Here is a 16,710-nt window from a genome sequence, read left to right on the forward strand (position 1 = left end):
GAAACTTTGGTTCAGATTTTGCTCCCAGTAAATTTGAAGTAATTTCATCAGTATCTGATGGAGATTTTAGGTAGGTAAATGAGAATAGTAAGTTCCAGCATTGACTTCTTGAATTCCTTGACCCTGTTATAGGGTTGACTTGTCCATTTTTTATCGTTGCATCAAAGTTAGTTTTCCATTTACATTTAACTAATAATTTTCTCTGCATTTGTACTGCAATCTTGGGACTGCAGGAATAATGGAGGTACTATTTGTACCAATTTAAGGTTTACATGGAGATTGTTTCTGAAATCCGGAGTTAATTTTTTTCCCTGTTTTTGTGTTACCTGATTGTAGCTAGGTCTGTAACATAGCTAGGCTTCTGATAAGCTGTCTAGATTGCTATGACAACTTTGATTCTAAGTGATTTACTAATTTTATCTGTTTATTGGCTAGATTTCATACAAATCTTTGACCTTTTCATAGAGGCCCTTTATAACCATATAAGGATGCATTTCATGCTTATTTAGAGTTTGATTTAGGCAGAATGTGTGTACTGGGCTTCCAAAATCCTGCTGTGCATCTTAGCAAGTAACTGTGCTGCTTTAAATTCAATTTGGAAAGAGCTAATTGTAAAACTTTGCTATAATAAAGAATCTGTATCTGAGAAACAGGCATTGTTCTTATTCACATATTCAATATCTTAGGGTTCATACAGCCCGGATTCTGTGCAACCCCAAATACCAATAACTTCTTAGGCCATGTAAGGCCAGCTGATGCTTGTATGGCAGCAAGTTCAGCTATGCTAAGTGCATTCCCCAAATATTTACTTTAACCAGCAGGAACTTTTCACATTGCTTGGAGTAAAGTTATTTTTGCATTCAAATGGTAGTGCCAAGTTCTTAATGGTGACCAACAACCCTCCTAGAACTCCTTGATTATCTGAATAGGCCATTTCTTAGATTGTAACTCTAAAAATCTTTTCCTGATGGTGAGTTCTCATGTGAAGCCACTGAACAGAAATAGGTCTACTATTAACTCAGGCCTCCTTTAACACATACCTTTACCTAGATTCTTTTTGTAGTTTACCATCCACAGCAGAGTCCTCTCAGGAACCAGTATTTAGACCCTGGATGGCAAAGAGCAGATGTTTAACTGACATGCTACCCAGTCTTTCTCTGACATTAAGCACCAGAAAGTATTTTTAGGGTTAGTGCAACATTGTCATGTTGTAGTGACTCGTTATAAAAGATATCCTGACACAAATGCTGTCCTTCAGTGTGCTGAGTTACAGAGAAAAGAATTCACGGGTTTCATGACAGATCTGTATTTTTCATTTGACTTTTTCTCCCTTTGCCTAAGGATCACTGAAGTTGAAAACAGAAGCCCTTCATTCAGCAGAGGGCCTCAGCAAAGAAGTACTCTTCAGTACTGTTCCTCTTGTCATTTGCTGGAAGTCATGCTATGAATAATTTCTAACTTATTTACAGTTTTGGTTTCCTTTTTTGTAGGTGAATTGATTTACCAGGTGCAGTCGCCAGATGAAGGTGCTCTAGTAACTGCTGCCAGAAATTTTGGGTTTATCTTCAAGTCTCGGACCCCAGAGACCATCACTGTGGAAGAAATGGGCCAACTTGTTACATACCAGCTATTGGCATTTTTAGATTTTAATAATATCAGAAAAAGGATGTCTGTAATAGGTACAGCATGTAGCCTTTCTCTTGGTTTCTTTTGTTTTAATTGATTACAATCTAAAGCATTCAGTTAACAGTGGGTCATCTACATGTGCCATTAACATGCAGCAATACGCTGCAAAGTTTATTGCTCCCAAGAATTGGGCCATCTACATATCAGTTGCCAACCTGCTATAGATTGTGAGGGACTTTGAAATTGACACAGGTTTGCAATTTCATTGAATCAGTGAATTTCAATGACAAAATGTTTCTGGAGAAATTTGTTGTGATCATTTCCAGGTTCAGCATTTACATGAAGTCTACAGCACATTCTGGTCTGTCTGCCATCTGTTGTCTACAATTTTTAAAGAAAGATAATTTTAAAAAATCACTTATTTTCTAAGAAAAACTCTATGACAACTTGCAATCCTGTTGATTATTTTTCATAGTGAACAATTCTGAAGATTTTTTTTTTTACTAGAAATAAGGGAGAGAGGGAACACACTAGTTTAGACTGGGTGGAGCTGGTGACATACCTCAGTCATTAGTTATAGTGACATGCTCCAGTCATTGTGGAAGTTAAAACACATAAGGAGACCAAAAGTAGTAAACAGAAGTCTTGAATTTCAACATGAAAAATATATTACTGTATGCTAGTACTCTCTGAGGATTAGAGGATCTAACAGTTTTGAGGTTTTTACAGCAAGATGTTTGAATTATAATTTCCCCAATAGTTTCTCTAAAACTATTTTTTAGTTTTCTACTCTTCTACTTTTGAAAGACCTATAACTGACAAAGTTTTCAGCTTCACCTCATGCTATTTTAAAAATATCTTCTCTGGCCAGATAAATCTAAGAGAAATGTTGAGTAGATGGAAGCTCATTTCAGGGTAGTAGTTCAGTGGTGCTTTAGGATGGCAGTGTAAAAATAGGGCATATAATAGGAACAGTTTAAGGTTATATTTGCACAACAATCAGGTGTGGGTTTTAACATGTACAGACAAACTTGAGTTAGTTCTAAATGGTGCCAGTAGCAATGAAACTGTGATGGCTTCAATACTGGCTATGCAACCCTGCCTGGAACCCCGGACACCTAATTAGTAGGGCTGTGTGAAGCTTTGGGTGTTGATTTGATTTGGATGAGATTCAGCTTGACTCAGCCCCGATGGTGGCCGAATCTCCAAATCCAGATCAAATCAGGAGACCAATTACAAGGTTCAAATCAATTCAAAGCTCTCTGAATCAATTCGGAAAAGATTCAGAAAGATTTGGAGATTCAGGCAGTCCCTAGTCGCTGCTGCAGGGAGCTGGACCTGGACTCCGTACTGGTAAGTAGGGTGCAGGGGAGGGGACCACGGGGGGAACTCCACCAGGCTCCATCCCCTGCCTGCTCCCCTAGTCCCCCCTGAGCACCCTCCAACCCCTGCCCGCTGTCTCAGGCCCCCCCATGGCTGCCCCACTTTCCGGCTCTTTTAAAAAAAGCCCCTACTCACAGGCTGGTGCCAGGCAAGGGGGCGATCTCTGCTGCACCCCACGCTGCATGGGGGGCTCTGCCATGAGCCCCCATTCCCTGCCCACTCTTCCAGCCCCCACCATGGCTGCCCCAGCCCCAGCCCCACCTTCCAGCTCTTAAAAACAAATAAATAAATAAATAAAGCCCCACACTCACCAGATACTGCAGCGACTCTTGGGACTTCTGGGGGCTCATGGGAGAGCCCCCCATGCAGCGCAAGGCAGTGGGGGCAGCAAGGATCACCTCCCCGCTTGACAGGAGCTGGTGAGAACAGAGTTTTTTTTTTTTTTTTTAAAGGGCTGGGAGCAGGGGCTAGGTGGGGCTGCCCTAGGGGGGAGGGGGACTGGGAGAGTAGGCAGGGGTCAGGAGGCTCATGGCAGAGCCCCTCATGTGGCATGGGACAATGGGAACTGCCCCCCCCTACTTGGAAGCAGCTGGTGATTGGGTCCTTTTCTTTTTAGAGAGCTGGGAGCTGGGGCTGGGAGAGTGGGTCGGGGATGGGGGCTCATAACAGAGCCTCCCATACAGTGTGGGGTAGTGGGGATCGCTCTCCCACCTGGCAGCAGCCTATGAGTGCCGTGATTTTTTTTCAGAGAGCTGCGACCAGGCAGGGCAGCCACTGATGGGGCTGGGATGGGGCTGATTCAGAGATTCAGCTGATTTGGTAGTGACCGAATCTCCAAATTAGGTTCAGCCATATCGATTTGGGACAGTGATTTGGATCACGGAATTGAATCACTGTCCCCTGAATTGGTCGAATCCAAAGCGACTACTAGCCACTTTGCACAGGCCTACTAAATTAGGTGGCTAATCAGTGCTAAAATCAATGCCAGTGTATGTCTACTGCTGTTGGCACCTGAGCTAGCTGAATTAAAGCTAGTTCACATATGTGACTGAAACACATGGAAGCATCCAGTTGCAATGTAGACATACCCAAAGTATTGTGGGGCATACTGCAACTATTAACTGATGTGAACCACTTCTACTTATGATTAAATGGGAAACTTGCCCCATATCAACCTTGTGTAAGATATAATTCTCTGTAGTCAAGCAGAGTTTTTTTAACTGATTATCAGCTTAAATGATGCTGATGACAACAATAAGCAAGTTCTGTACAGAATTTTCACTTTGTATAAAAGTCTGACTGCCCCATCCCATCATGATCATTTATAAAATAAGTTTTCTTGAATGGCTCAGGATGCCTTGTAAAACCACATCAAGTACATAGTGGTGGTAATTAAGTTATTTTATGAAGTAGAATAAAGGCCATCACTAACAATTAACCAGACCCTCTTTTGAGCCCTCCCAGTTTCCATTAAAAGAAGCTGCTTCTTGGGAATTGAGCTATAGGTAAGGTAGAAGAATTTGAACTTTTTACTGAAAAATAATATATAAGTTGCAAACTAAGATGTCTTATTAAAGTGTATTTCCACTTTATTTATCCCCTGTAGAGAATGGTATGTTATGTACACTATATGTATAGCAGTCACAAAATATATTTTAGAAGTTTTGATTACCTGAGACTGCACAGTGCTCACTTCCTGAGTACTCCTTTCAATATTTTTTGATATCTTGCTTTTTTCAAGGATCTTTGCTCTAAAGTCACATTTGTGTTATAGTACCTAATTGTAATAGAAGTGACACAAGATGATGCAAAAGCAGTGATCCTTTCTGTGCTATTAGAAAAGTGCAGCGTCTGAGAAATAAATTAAGGAAGATTTTTATGGAGAATAATAACTAAAGATCTATTGAGAATGTTTGGTTTAGAGTCAATTTAGAAATAGGCTAAAGTTCACATTTTGCCTTTGAGATTTAATTAGAGCTAAAAGTTAGGTTCAAATTAGATGGTGTCAACATTTTGCAAACTTTTATTATGACATTTCAACCCCAAATGTTGGGACTCTTGCAAAACTTGCTGCTTTTATGAGACTCTTGGGCATAGCTGATACAGAACAAGAAAATATGATTTGCAAGCAAAACTGAAGCAGAGATTTTAGAGGGGTTTGTAATCCTTCTGAAATTTAGGAGTTCACATTTGAGGTTTCCTCTAGCTTGACACAATTTTTATCAAGATGTATTCTTTTTATTTTTGAGATATACATGGTGTGTTTAACACCAGCCCAAGTAATTAGGCTGTTTCTGTGCACTGATTACTATTTTTATATTGGTATGTCCAAAAACGTCAACCTGTACTTGGAAGATCAAATAAACATTTGGAGGAGGGGAAGGAGAAATGTAATGTTTATATTCTAAATTTCTAGTTCCCTTTCCTTTTTCAGTTCGAAATCCATATGGACAGATAAAACTTTACTGTAAAGGAGCAGACACTATGTTATTTGAGAGGCTTCATTCCTCCAATGAAGAATTAGCATCTTTGACATCAGACCATCTTGGGGTAAGCACTTTTTATTTAGACAATGATCCAGAAAAGTACTTAAAACAGATGCTTAACATTAAGCATGAATTTTACACTTACAGATAAAAGTGTGTTTAAGTGCTGTTACATAAGCCATTGTTCCATCTGCAATTTAGCTCTGCAATGTCTGCTTCTCTCCTAGAGACCCAAGGAAGGTTACAGTACTGTGGTACCTGAAAGCTTACCTAAGTCTATCCCAGCCATGCAGCTGGTGCAATAAAATATATCGCCCACAAAAATTCCTTAATGGTGACAGTTTCCTGAATCAGGGCATTGTAGGCTTTATATCCTAAAATGATCCAAAGTTTTAGAAACTTTGGCCCCTTTGGGCAAGTCCATACGTGCAGACATCATAGAATCATAGAAGTAGGGTCAGAAGGGACCTTGTAGATCTTCCAGTCTGACCCCCCGCCTGGGCGGGAGAAAAAAAATGGACTCAAATGAGTCCAGCCAGGTAGGCATCAAGCCTCTTCTTAAAGATCCCCAGGGTAGGAGCCAGCACCACTTCCCTAGGAAGTTGGTTCCAGCTCCTAGCCGCCCTAACTGTGAAGTAGTTCTTGCGGATGTTTAATCTAAACCTACTCTCCAATAATTTGTGTCCATTGTACCTTGTCATGCCAGGGAAACAGTGTCTCCCCCAAACCCTTCTAGTCCCCCTTAGTGAGTTTATAGACAGTCACCAGGTCCCCCCTCAGCCTTCTCTTGTGAAGGCTGAACAGGTTTAGGTCCCGCAGTCTTTCAATGTAGGGTCTGCCCTGTAGTCCCCGGATCATGCGGGTGGCCCTCCTTTGGACCCTCTCCATGTTGTCCATATCCCTCCTGAAATGGGGTGCACAGAACTGGACACAGTACTCCAGCTGTGGCCTGACCAGCGTCGCATAGAGGGGGAGGATCACCTCCCTGGCTTTACTTGAGATGCACCTGTGGATGCACGACAAGGTCCAGTTAGCCCTGCCAACCACAACCTCACATTGTCGGCCCATGTTCATCTTGGAGTCAATAATGACTCCAAGATCCCTTTCTGCCTCTGTGCTCTCTAGAAGGGAGTTTCCCATTCTATAAGTGTGCTGCTCGTTTCTACTGCCTAAGTGCAGCACCCTGCACTTGTCAGTATTGAAACACATCCTGTTTATGTTAGCCCACTGCCGTAACCTCTCCAGATCTTGCTGCAATCTTTCCCTCCCTACTAGTGTGCTCACCTCACCCCAAATTTTGGTATCATCAGCGAATTTAAACAGGTTGCATTTCACCCTGTTGTCCAAATCGCTGATGAAGAAATTGAACAGCGCAGGCCCAAGGACCGAGCCCTGGGGGACTCCGCTGGCCACTTCCCCCCAGGTTGAATATGACCCATCCACCACCACCCTCTGAGTATGACCCTTGAGCCAATCTGCAATCCATCTTACTGTCACAGTCGCCTAGTTTTTTAATGAGGATGGGGTGGGAGACGGTGTCAAAGGCCTTGCTGAAGTCTAGAAAGACTACATCCACGGTGACACCTGCATCCATTGCCTTTGTGACCTGATCATAAAAGGCAATCAGGTTGGTCTGACATGACCTGCCCCTAATGAAGCCATGCTGGTTACCCTTGAGCATCATCCCTGAAGCTGGCCCATCACAGATGTGCTCCTTGAGGATCTTCTCAAAGAGTTTCCCAAGGATAGAGGTAAGACTGATGGGCCTATAGTTGCCCGGGTCCTCTCTCTTCCCTTTTTTGAAGATGGGGACCACATTAGCTATCTTCCGGTCATCTGGCACCTGGCCTGAGCACCACGAGTACTCGTAAAGCCGTGCCAAGGGCCCTGCAATAACCCCAGCTAGCTCCCTCAACACCCTAGTGTAGAGAGCATCTGGACCCGCTGACTTGAACACATCCAGCCCCTCCAGAAGCTCTCTAACCCGGTCCTCCCCAACCTGAGGTCTGGAGGTGTTCCCCTTAAGTCCATCTGGCATTACAGCGGGGAAGTCCCGGTCCCTGCACAAGAAAACGGAGGTGAAGAATTGGTTAAACAGTTCCGCTTTCTCCTCTGGCGCAATCACCAGATTACCCAGTGTACTTTGCAGGGGCCCCACATTACCCGGTGCCTTCTTCATCCTCCCTATATATTTGAAAAAGGACTTTTTATTATCCTTGATCTTGGATGCTAGTCCTAGCTCTGTCCGCCTTAGCTTTCCTGACAGCCCCTCTACAGGCCCCAGCAGAGGAGTTAACACCCCCCTTCCACTGGATGTACGCCGCCTTTTTGGTAAGCAGGCATTCCCGGATGGCCTTGGTGAGCCAGGGGACTTTCGGGCACTCTTGCCCTCCCTTGCTTTTTGTTGGGATGGACTCCCCTTGGGTCCTGAGTATCGTTTCCTTAAGGAACAACCACTCATCCTGGACACTGAGTTCCCCTGCCCTCAAGGACCCCAGCACCTCACCCACTAGTCTCCTCAACTTGTTGAAGTTGGCCCTCCTAAAGTCTAGGGCTAACATCTTGCTGCAGGCCCTTGACACCCTGCGCTGGATGGTGAATTCAAGCAAGCGATGATCGCTATTGCCCAAGTGGTCAAGAACCTGGAGGCCCCTTACCAGGTCATCACCTGTGGCCAGGACCAGGTCCAGCAGGGCCATGTGCACGTGCAGCAGCTCAAATAGAAGTGGCACATATTTGAGCTGGGGATTTTTGCCTTGGGTGCATGTGTGCCCGGACATGCACTTTGGTGTGGCGCAAGTAGTGCCACTTGTGGCAAAATAATGCTGCCCAGCTCTTCCTGGATCTGCAGCCAGGGGGAGCTAGAGGCTGAGGCCAGCATCTGTGCTGGCTTCAGCAGTATAAAAACCTGCCCTGTGCTGGACCCAGCAATATAAAAAGCTTCCCAGGTGAGCGGCTTGGGGCTACTTGCCCTCAGGAGCTTCTGAGGCCCAGCCACTTGGTATCTGGGCACACTACCCCTTGTGCCAGTTGGACTGCTGAAGCAGCCCTAACCTAGACTGGCCCCTGCACCCTCTACCCACTGTAGCAGTCTGACAGTAGGGGCTTCTGCCTGGCTGGGACCTGCTGACAGCGTCTGGCCCTTGGACATGCAGCCTCAAGCCTGTACCCCTGCCATACCTGGATGGGGTGCCCCCACTCTGCCATCTGGGCAGCTGTTGCCTAGAAGATGTGCTCCTTGTGGTGGCCTGCTTTGAACTGTGAAACCATGTCCTCTTGGCCCCAAATGGTCAAGAGGTCAGTCACCTCATCTGCCCTCCAGCTGGTTCCCCAGTGCTGGCCCTGGACAGGCTCTCTTGCACGGGTCTCGCCCCTTGTCTCACCAGCAGTGATCTTGGTGATCCCTGTTTATGATTTGTGAATTCTCTGATAAGAAACCCAAATTCTCTCATTAAAATACCCAAGATAGTGTTCTTCCGCTATTAAAATGAAATGCCACTATATAGAGAGAGGAAAATGTTTTATTGATATATTTGGGCAATGTTGGGCAATGTTTATTTACAAGTGTAAAGCAATTTGGAGGAGGGATAGGGGAGTTTGTGCGTGGGTATCGGATTTGTGGGGGTGATGTTTGAGGGGTATGGAGCTTGTGTGATGTTTTCGGGTTTGTGGCTGGGTTTGTGGGTGAGCAGTTTGTGGGGGTGATTTCAGGATGTGGGGGGAGCTGTGTGGGTGGGGCTGCTTAGGAGGGGGTCCCCTGTCCCTCAGGATGCAGCCTCCGCACACAACACATGGACTTCCCCCCCCACAAGGCCCACATGCCCCCCATGGCCCTCATGCACTTCCTGCAGTGTCCCAGCCCTCCCTAACCCCCCCCCACAGGGCCCACAGCCCCCCTGCAGCTCACTCCTGCAGCAGCAGTGGCTGTGGGCCTGGGGCCCTGTGAGGGACTCATGCCCCCCAACCAGCCCTGCCATACAACCCCCAGACATGTACATTCCCCCTACCCCACAATCCTCCCTATCCCCCCAGTCCCTACTTACCAGGAACAGTGGCCAGGTCACAGCCTTCCACTGCTCTTGCTTTCCCCAGCCTACAAATGCAGCATGCTAGGGCAGCAGGGGACACCATAGAGGCGCTCTGGCCAGATGCCAGAGCGTCTCTGGAGGTCAGAGCCCCGGCTTGCCTCAGGGCATGGTGGGGAACTGTGCCCTGTGCTGCTTTTCTCTGTGGTGTTTTTATTTGATACCTGGAAATCCAGGTATCAAATTATGAGCCCGTGCTGCAAATATGTAGCACGAGGAACATTTTTTCAGTCTCAGCCTGCTTCTCGCAGTGTCTCTTGGTGCAAGAGGCACATGCACGCTCATCTGGACACTCCCTTTGGGGCCAGTCAGAGAGAAAAGTCCAGGTAAATGACATGATGCTTTTAACACCCAAAACAGCTGAAGTACTTTCAGTGTTTATAGGGTATTTAGAGCCTTGGCATCCCATGTGAAAAATCATAGAGATTATCCAGTTTGGTAACCTGGTCTTAAATAAAATATGCATTTTTTTTTTGTTTGGTTTGAGGGTCTAACCTAATGTGAACTTTAAGGGAAACTGGGTAAAGCTCTCATTTCCTTCATTTATTTTTTTAGAATTCATGTTCTTTGTAAGTATCCACATTTAATACAAACCATTCCATGATTCTTTAAAAAAAATACTCCTTTGACATTAAGTATACAGTATGATGGTTTAGTAATATTGGTTACAAACATAACTATTGTTTTCATCTCTATAATAGAGCTTTCTTGGCTTTCTTTTAATCTTTTCCAGAAGGCCAACATGTTTTTTATGAAAGCAAGGCTGGAATCATAACTATCTGATCTTTGCAATTACTCAATGTTAAAACCTTGGGTTTCCATACTTACCGAGTGAAATTAAAGGAACATGAATGTGTGCATGTGTAAAAATCTCTGTGCATGCAGAATGGACTTTCCTGTAAACAAACAAAAAAACTCTTTTTCCTTTTCTGTTATGTTAATTCATTTGCAAGCCTTTGCTATTTTTTCTTTAAATTGTAATGTTCCCCTTGATCTGAAAAAGTAGACTGTTACCTACAAGAGTGCATGTATTTCTGAGCCAGCTAGCTTTTAAGGTACCATTCTGCTTGGCTTCAGACTAACAAGATTAACCACCTCTACATTGTATTAATTGTATAATAGTTTTCTAGTAGTTTTTCCTGTATTCATTTAAAATAAAAATATCCTTGTTAGAGTATTTTCTGTTTTCTTTGGTTTGTGTTGCAAGGTCAAAGACATTTCCTGAAATGATTTATGTCTTACAAATGCCCATGATCTTTGTGTTTGACCTTAAAAAATTAGTACTTTAGACTCTAAGCAATCAAGGAGTGAATATATATTGGATAATACATTTGTCTGGGAGATGGTGAAATCTTTACAAATGAGTAAACTTTGAATAATATTATATATACAATCGTTCTTATATTTGAGGAGTTGTTTAAAGGACTTTGCAAAGCAGTTAACCCATAGAGGGATGTAAGTGCTTTAAACTCATTACCTGGAATAATTTTATAACTTTTGTCCCTGCATGGGTTAACTGTTTGGTTTTCCTTTTTGATCGTTCAACCCACCTCTGCCTCTCTTAACAGTGCCCCCATTACCCTACTCTTTCCTCCCCCTTTCCCTATCCTTTGCTTTCAAATTACTTTATTGTTTCCTATTTAGAACCCTGCTTTGTGCAAATCACAAGGCTCCTATACACATGCGCGGAGTCTGCTCTAGTGCACTGGAAAGTCAGCACATCAGTGCAGAAGACTCGATTCATGTCTGCTGGAGCACAGAAATTGCTTATTTGAGAAAATGCTCATTCTGCATTTGAGTCAGCCTTCCACATCACATGCATCAGTGTAGCCATGCATCTCCATGCTGAAAAAATGGCAGCAGTAAGCTTCGACATAAAACATGTTCAATGAGCTTTAGTTGTAAGTGCCCCACTGCCATTTTTTCAGCATGGGGATATGTGGCGATGCTGATGCATGTGATGTGTAGGCACTTCAAATTAGCACAGCTCACTAATTAAGGTGCCTGGTGCCATGTCCCACAACATGTGTAAAAATGCCCACAGTCTTTAAGGTGCCACCCTGTCCTTCCTTCTGCCTAGCATCAGATTAACAGGGTTAATTAGAGAGAGGGAAGAAGAGAGAGAAGTGCCTGAAATGTAGATAGGACTTTGTTCACATACATACTGTCTATCTTTTATCCTCATTTGTTAGGAGTTTGCAGGAGAAGGCCTTCGGACGTTAGTCCTTGCATACAAAAACTTGACTGAAGAGTACTTTAAAGAATGGTTTAAAATTCTTCAGGAGGCAAAGACTTCAGTAGATAGCAGGGATGAACAGCTTGCTACAGCATATGAAGAGATTGAAAGAGACATGATGGTATGTTCTTAGAGACTTGGCATTTGCAAGATGTATTAGGAAGATGTACTATGTTACAGAGAGATTCTTTTATGTTCTCTTTCAGTACTTTGCTATAAACAAGGTTGTTGTAGGACCGTTATGTGCTTCACTGTAGTCATGATTGATTTTAAGATGTTGGAAGCAACCACGAGAGACTTGCTCTATTTAACTGACTCACTATAAATAAAAATAATTTTTATTTATTTCTACCTCTCTACCGGCCAGATCCCCTCAGATCTACATATGCACCACCTATAACCAAGGATGAGTTGAACACATGTATAAGGGCTACATTTGTTTCAGTCTTCTGGGCCCACAAGTGACTTGAAATTCCCTTGAAATGTTGCACCCTGGCTTTGTTGTGATGCTGTACCCTGCCAGTCTCTATCCTATATTAAAGTTGAAGCACATGTTGTATCCAATCCGATAGCACAAATTTGACTCCTTTCTCCTCTTCTGCATTGCTCTATAGCTGGAGTGACCAAGATACAGGCCAAGGAGTTTTGTCATCTGGCCCACAGGGCTCCCACAGGTCTAGAAATTTGGTGTTATGTTGAGTGGTGCTGGCATGAATTGCTTGGAGCCATTAATGCTGTTGCTGCTTGTCCTGCTGTCACATTTCTGGACCAGTAGAAAGCCCAATGGGCTGGATCTAGAGTGCAGGACTCAAAGTTTGGTGGTGGAAGGAGCAGTGGCTCCTGGAGCTGCAGCAGTTATTGTTGCCAGTGCCAATTTCCAGCCCCTTTGACCAGATGACATGGCTCTCTATGTATTAGACCCAGCCCATGGCTCGGCCCCCACAACCAGTCTCATGTCACTTGATTGGCCTGTAGTTTGGCACCACTGCTAACTGTCTTTCGGTGAGATTTGAATGGTTATATATAGCTGTATTAAGAAAACAGAGGCAACCAAGCTTCCAGCTAGAAGATAATTATGATAAATCTGATGATGCCAACTAGCTTGGCAAGACAAGGATTTGAAGGGGCTTCCTCCCTCCCACTTTGAGCAACCAGACCTGCCCTGAAATTATATATTGTATAGTTCTGATAAAAATTGCGCTATAGTTTGCTTTAGAGCAGAGGTGCTCAACCCATAGCCTATATGCCAAATCCAGCCTGCAGAACCATGGCATCCAGCCTCCAAAGCTCTTCAAAGGTCAGAAAATTTGGCAACAGGGGAGCGGTGGTAATTAATAATGCCACTCCTCCCCCACTGCCGAATTTCAAGCTGTGCATTGCTGGATCGGGGCCAAACCATGCCTCAATGCCCCTGGATTGGAGGTGGCCATGCCCCCTTCTCCCTCCTTTCCCCCTCGGGACTGGATTGGGGCCAAGCCATGCCCCCTTGATCCATGCAGCCAGATTGGACTCACCAGCTGGATCTGGCCCTCAGACAGACTGGGCACTGCTCATCTAGGCAATGGAGCAAAAAGGTTGAGTACCACTACTTCAGAGGTAGGCAGTTTTTAATTTGTTCTCTATAAAATTGTGAAATTGAGCATAGTGCATTATAATAAAGTTTCACTTGACTTTATAGGTGGAGACAGAGGTGACAATTTTTGCCTGATCTGGCCCCTGAAAGCACTCTACAACCATGACCAAAAACAAGTGCATGGCTGCAGATAATTTTAAAAGGGCCCAGTCCCAGGAAACTCTGAACCCTTATTACATGAGGGTTCAGATGAAAGCACTCTGAAGTGAACCACCCTCAGTAACTTCTGTCTGCACTTGCTGGGAGCAGGGCTTAGCTGACACAGCCCAGCACTGCTCCTGATGCTGTTTTCAGAATGGGAGGTAAGGAAGAGAGTGGAGGGAGCTCATTCTGGTGGTTGCCTGGTGGTAGAGGGTGGGGTGGGTGGATTGGAGCCCCCCCACACCTCACTCTAGTGTTGCTGGGGAATGCCCAGAATGGACATCCCTCCCCTGCCTTCTTCCCCGCCTCTCCCCCATCCTGAGTCAGCATGGGAGCTCAGAGTGGGGACAGAGCTATGGGAAGAGGCTGCATGTCTGCAGCCTCTCTCCTTAGATCAGCTCCAAATTGGAGCTCAATCCTCCACCCTCCTGACCCAACAGCTAATATCTGTTGAGTTGGGAGGATAGGTCTAACTCATGGCGCTTTAGCTGCACTTCTGTCTGCACCTTATGTTCCATGCATTTACCTGTCTAAAACTATTTTATTTATATTCTTCAGATTTGATTACTTAAAATATTGTAATGATTTTCAGAGTTTGTCTAATGTCTCTTAAATGTTCTGCTTCCTTACTAGTTACTAGGTGCCACTGCTATAGAAGACAAATTGCAAGAGGGAGTTACAGAAACCATTGCTAGTTTATCACTTGCTAACATTAAGATCTGGGTTCTAACAGGAGATAAACCAGGTAACCATTAATACATATGATATTTTTTGTTAGTGTAACAGATGGCGATGAATTCAGTGACACTTGCATAGTTCCTTTGAACACAAAGTAAGGGGATACATTGCTTTAAACATTATTATTTTCTTTTTATAATCTGGGATCTCTGGCAGAAATAGAATTATTAATATGTGTCGAACTAGATGAAAGGATCACTGAGTTTAAATGTTGTCATTTTCCTCAGAATTTTAGAGGTGTAGCCATCAATGTTGTTTTCTGGAGGATCCATTTTCTTATAATAGATTCAGTTCCAATTTATGCAGTGCAATTGTGATGCCCCAATCATGAGATTCAGATGCACCATAAATAACTGAGATGGGCTTTTATTTTTCATGTGTTCTCCTTCCTCCTTTCTTACAACCCTTAATCTTGGTCTTTTAACATATATTTCATGAAAAATAATTATACTTATTCTCCCCCTCTTTGTCTGACTGATGGTATAGTCCAGACTTTTCGCACCAAGTGTAGAATACAACCAAGCCTGCCATGTCATACTTCATAATTGTTCTCAGCCAGTTTGATGCACCTAGTTATGTGGGGCTAGGCCAAGAATCTGGACTGGCATCTTTCCTACCATCTGTTTTTGCTTTGATAGATCTTATCATAGAATCACAGAACTAGGGATGGAAGGGACCTTATAGATCTTCAAGTCCAACCCCTTGCCAGGGCAGGAGAAAAAAGAAAAGAAAAAAACCCCCCAAAACCCAAAACAAAACAAACCTGGGCTCAAATGATCCCAGCTAAGTAGGCATCAAGCCTCCTCTTAAAGACCCCCAGGGTAGGAGCCAGCACCACTTCCCTTGGAAGTTGGTTCCAGATCCTAGCTGCCCTAACTGTGAAGTAGTTCTTATGGATGTCTAATCTAACCTACTCTCCAACAACTTGTGGCTATTATTCCTTGTTATGCCAGGGGGTGCTAGGGGAAACAAGGTCTCTCCCAAACCCTTCTGGTCCCCCCCTAGTGAGTTTATAGACTGTCACCAGGTCCCCCCTCAGCCTTCTCTTGTGAAGGCTGAACAGGTTCAGGTCCCACAGTCTCTTATTGTAGGGTCTGCCCTGTAGTCCCTGGATCATTCATGTGGCTCTCCTCTTGACCCTCTCAATGTTGTCCACATCCCTCCTGAGGTGGGGCACCCAGAACAGGACACAGTACTCCCGCTGCGGCCTGACCAGTGTTGCGTAGAAGGGGAGGATCAACTCCTTGGCCCTGCTCGAGATGTACCTGTGGATGCACGACAAGGTCCGGTTAGCCCTGCCAACTGTGACCTCGCATTGTCGGCCCATGTTCATCTTGGAGTCAATAATGACTCCAAGATCCCTTTTTGCCTCTGTGCTCTCAAGAAGGGAGTTTCCCATCTTATAAGTATGCTGCTAGTTACTACTCCCAAGTGCAGCACCCTGCACTTGTCAGTGTTGAAGCGCATCCTGTTTTTGCTAGCCCACCCCTGCATCCTATCCAAGTCTTGCTGCAGTCTTTCCCTCCCTACTAGTGTGCTCACCTCACCCCAAATTTTGGTATCATCAGTGAATTTAAACAGGGTGCTTTTCACCCTGTTGTCCAAATCGCTGATGAAGAGATTGAACAGCGCGGGCCGAGCCCTGGGGGACTCCACTGCCCACTTCTCTCCAGGTCAAATATGACCCATCCACCACCACCCGCTGAGCGTGACCCTTGAGCCAGTCTGCAATCTATCTTACTGTGTAGGCATCAATGCCACAGTCACCCAATTTCTTAATGAGGATGGGGTGAGAGACGGTGTCAAAGGCCTTGCTGAAGTCCAGAAAGACTACATCCATGGCAACACCTGCATCCCAGGCTTTTGTGACCTGATTATAAAAGGCAATCAGGTTGGTCTGACATGACCTGTCCCTAATGAAACCGTGCTGGTTGCCCTTGAGCATCATCTCTGAGGCCGGCCCATCGCAGATGTGCTCCATGATGATCTTCTCAAAAAGTTTCCCTAGGATTAAGGTAAGACTGATGGGCCTATAGTTGCCTGGGTCCTCCCTCCTCCCTTTTTTAAAGATGGGGACCACGTTGGCTACCTTCCAATCATCCGGCACCTGGCCCAAGCATCACGAGCACTCATAAAACCATGCCAAGGGCCCTGCAATAACCCCTGCTAGGTCCCTCAACACCCTAGGGTGGAGAGCATCTGGACCCACTGATTTGAACACGTCCAGCCCCTCCAGAAGCTCTCTAACCCGGTCCTCCCCAACCTGAGGTCTGGAGGCGTTCCCCTCGAGTCCGTCTTGCATCACAGTGCGGAAGTCCCGGTCTCTGTCCAAGAAAACAGGGGTGAAGAATTGGTTAAAGAGGTCTGCTTTCTCTTCTGGCG

General features: G+C 44.8%; 1 protein-coding gene across 1 annotated transcript in view; it reads left to right on the forward strand.

The window, feature by feature from the left end:
- Window positions 1–16,710, forward strand: part of ATP8B4 (ATPase phospholipid transporting 8B4 (putative)) — a 210,387-nt gene that overhangs the window by 152,473 nt on the left and 41,204 nt on the right. The window contains 4 exon segments of the mRNA XM_090028242.1: window positions 1,491–1,679; window positions 5,444–5,559; window positions 11,773–11,937; window positions 14,224–14,335. Of these exon segments, the coding sequence (XP_089884368.1) occupies window positions 1,491–1,679; window positions 5,444–5,559; window positions 11,773–11,937; window positions 14,224–14,335 (582 nt within the window).

Source organism: Crocodylus siamensis, chromosome 15, assembly GCF_052110815.1.
Source record: "Crocodylus siamensis isolate JL-2025a chromosome 15, ASM5211081v1, whole genome shotgun sequence".
NCBI classification, from domain to species: domain Eukaryota; kingdom Metazoa; phylum Chordata; order Crocodylia; family Crocodylidae; genus Crocodylus; species Crocodylus siamensis.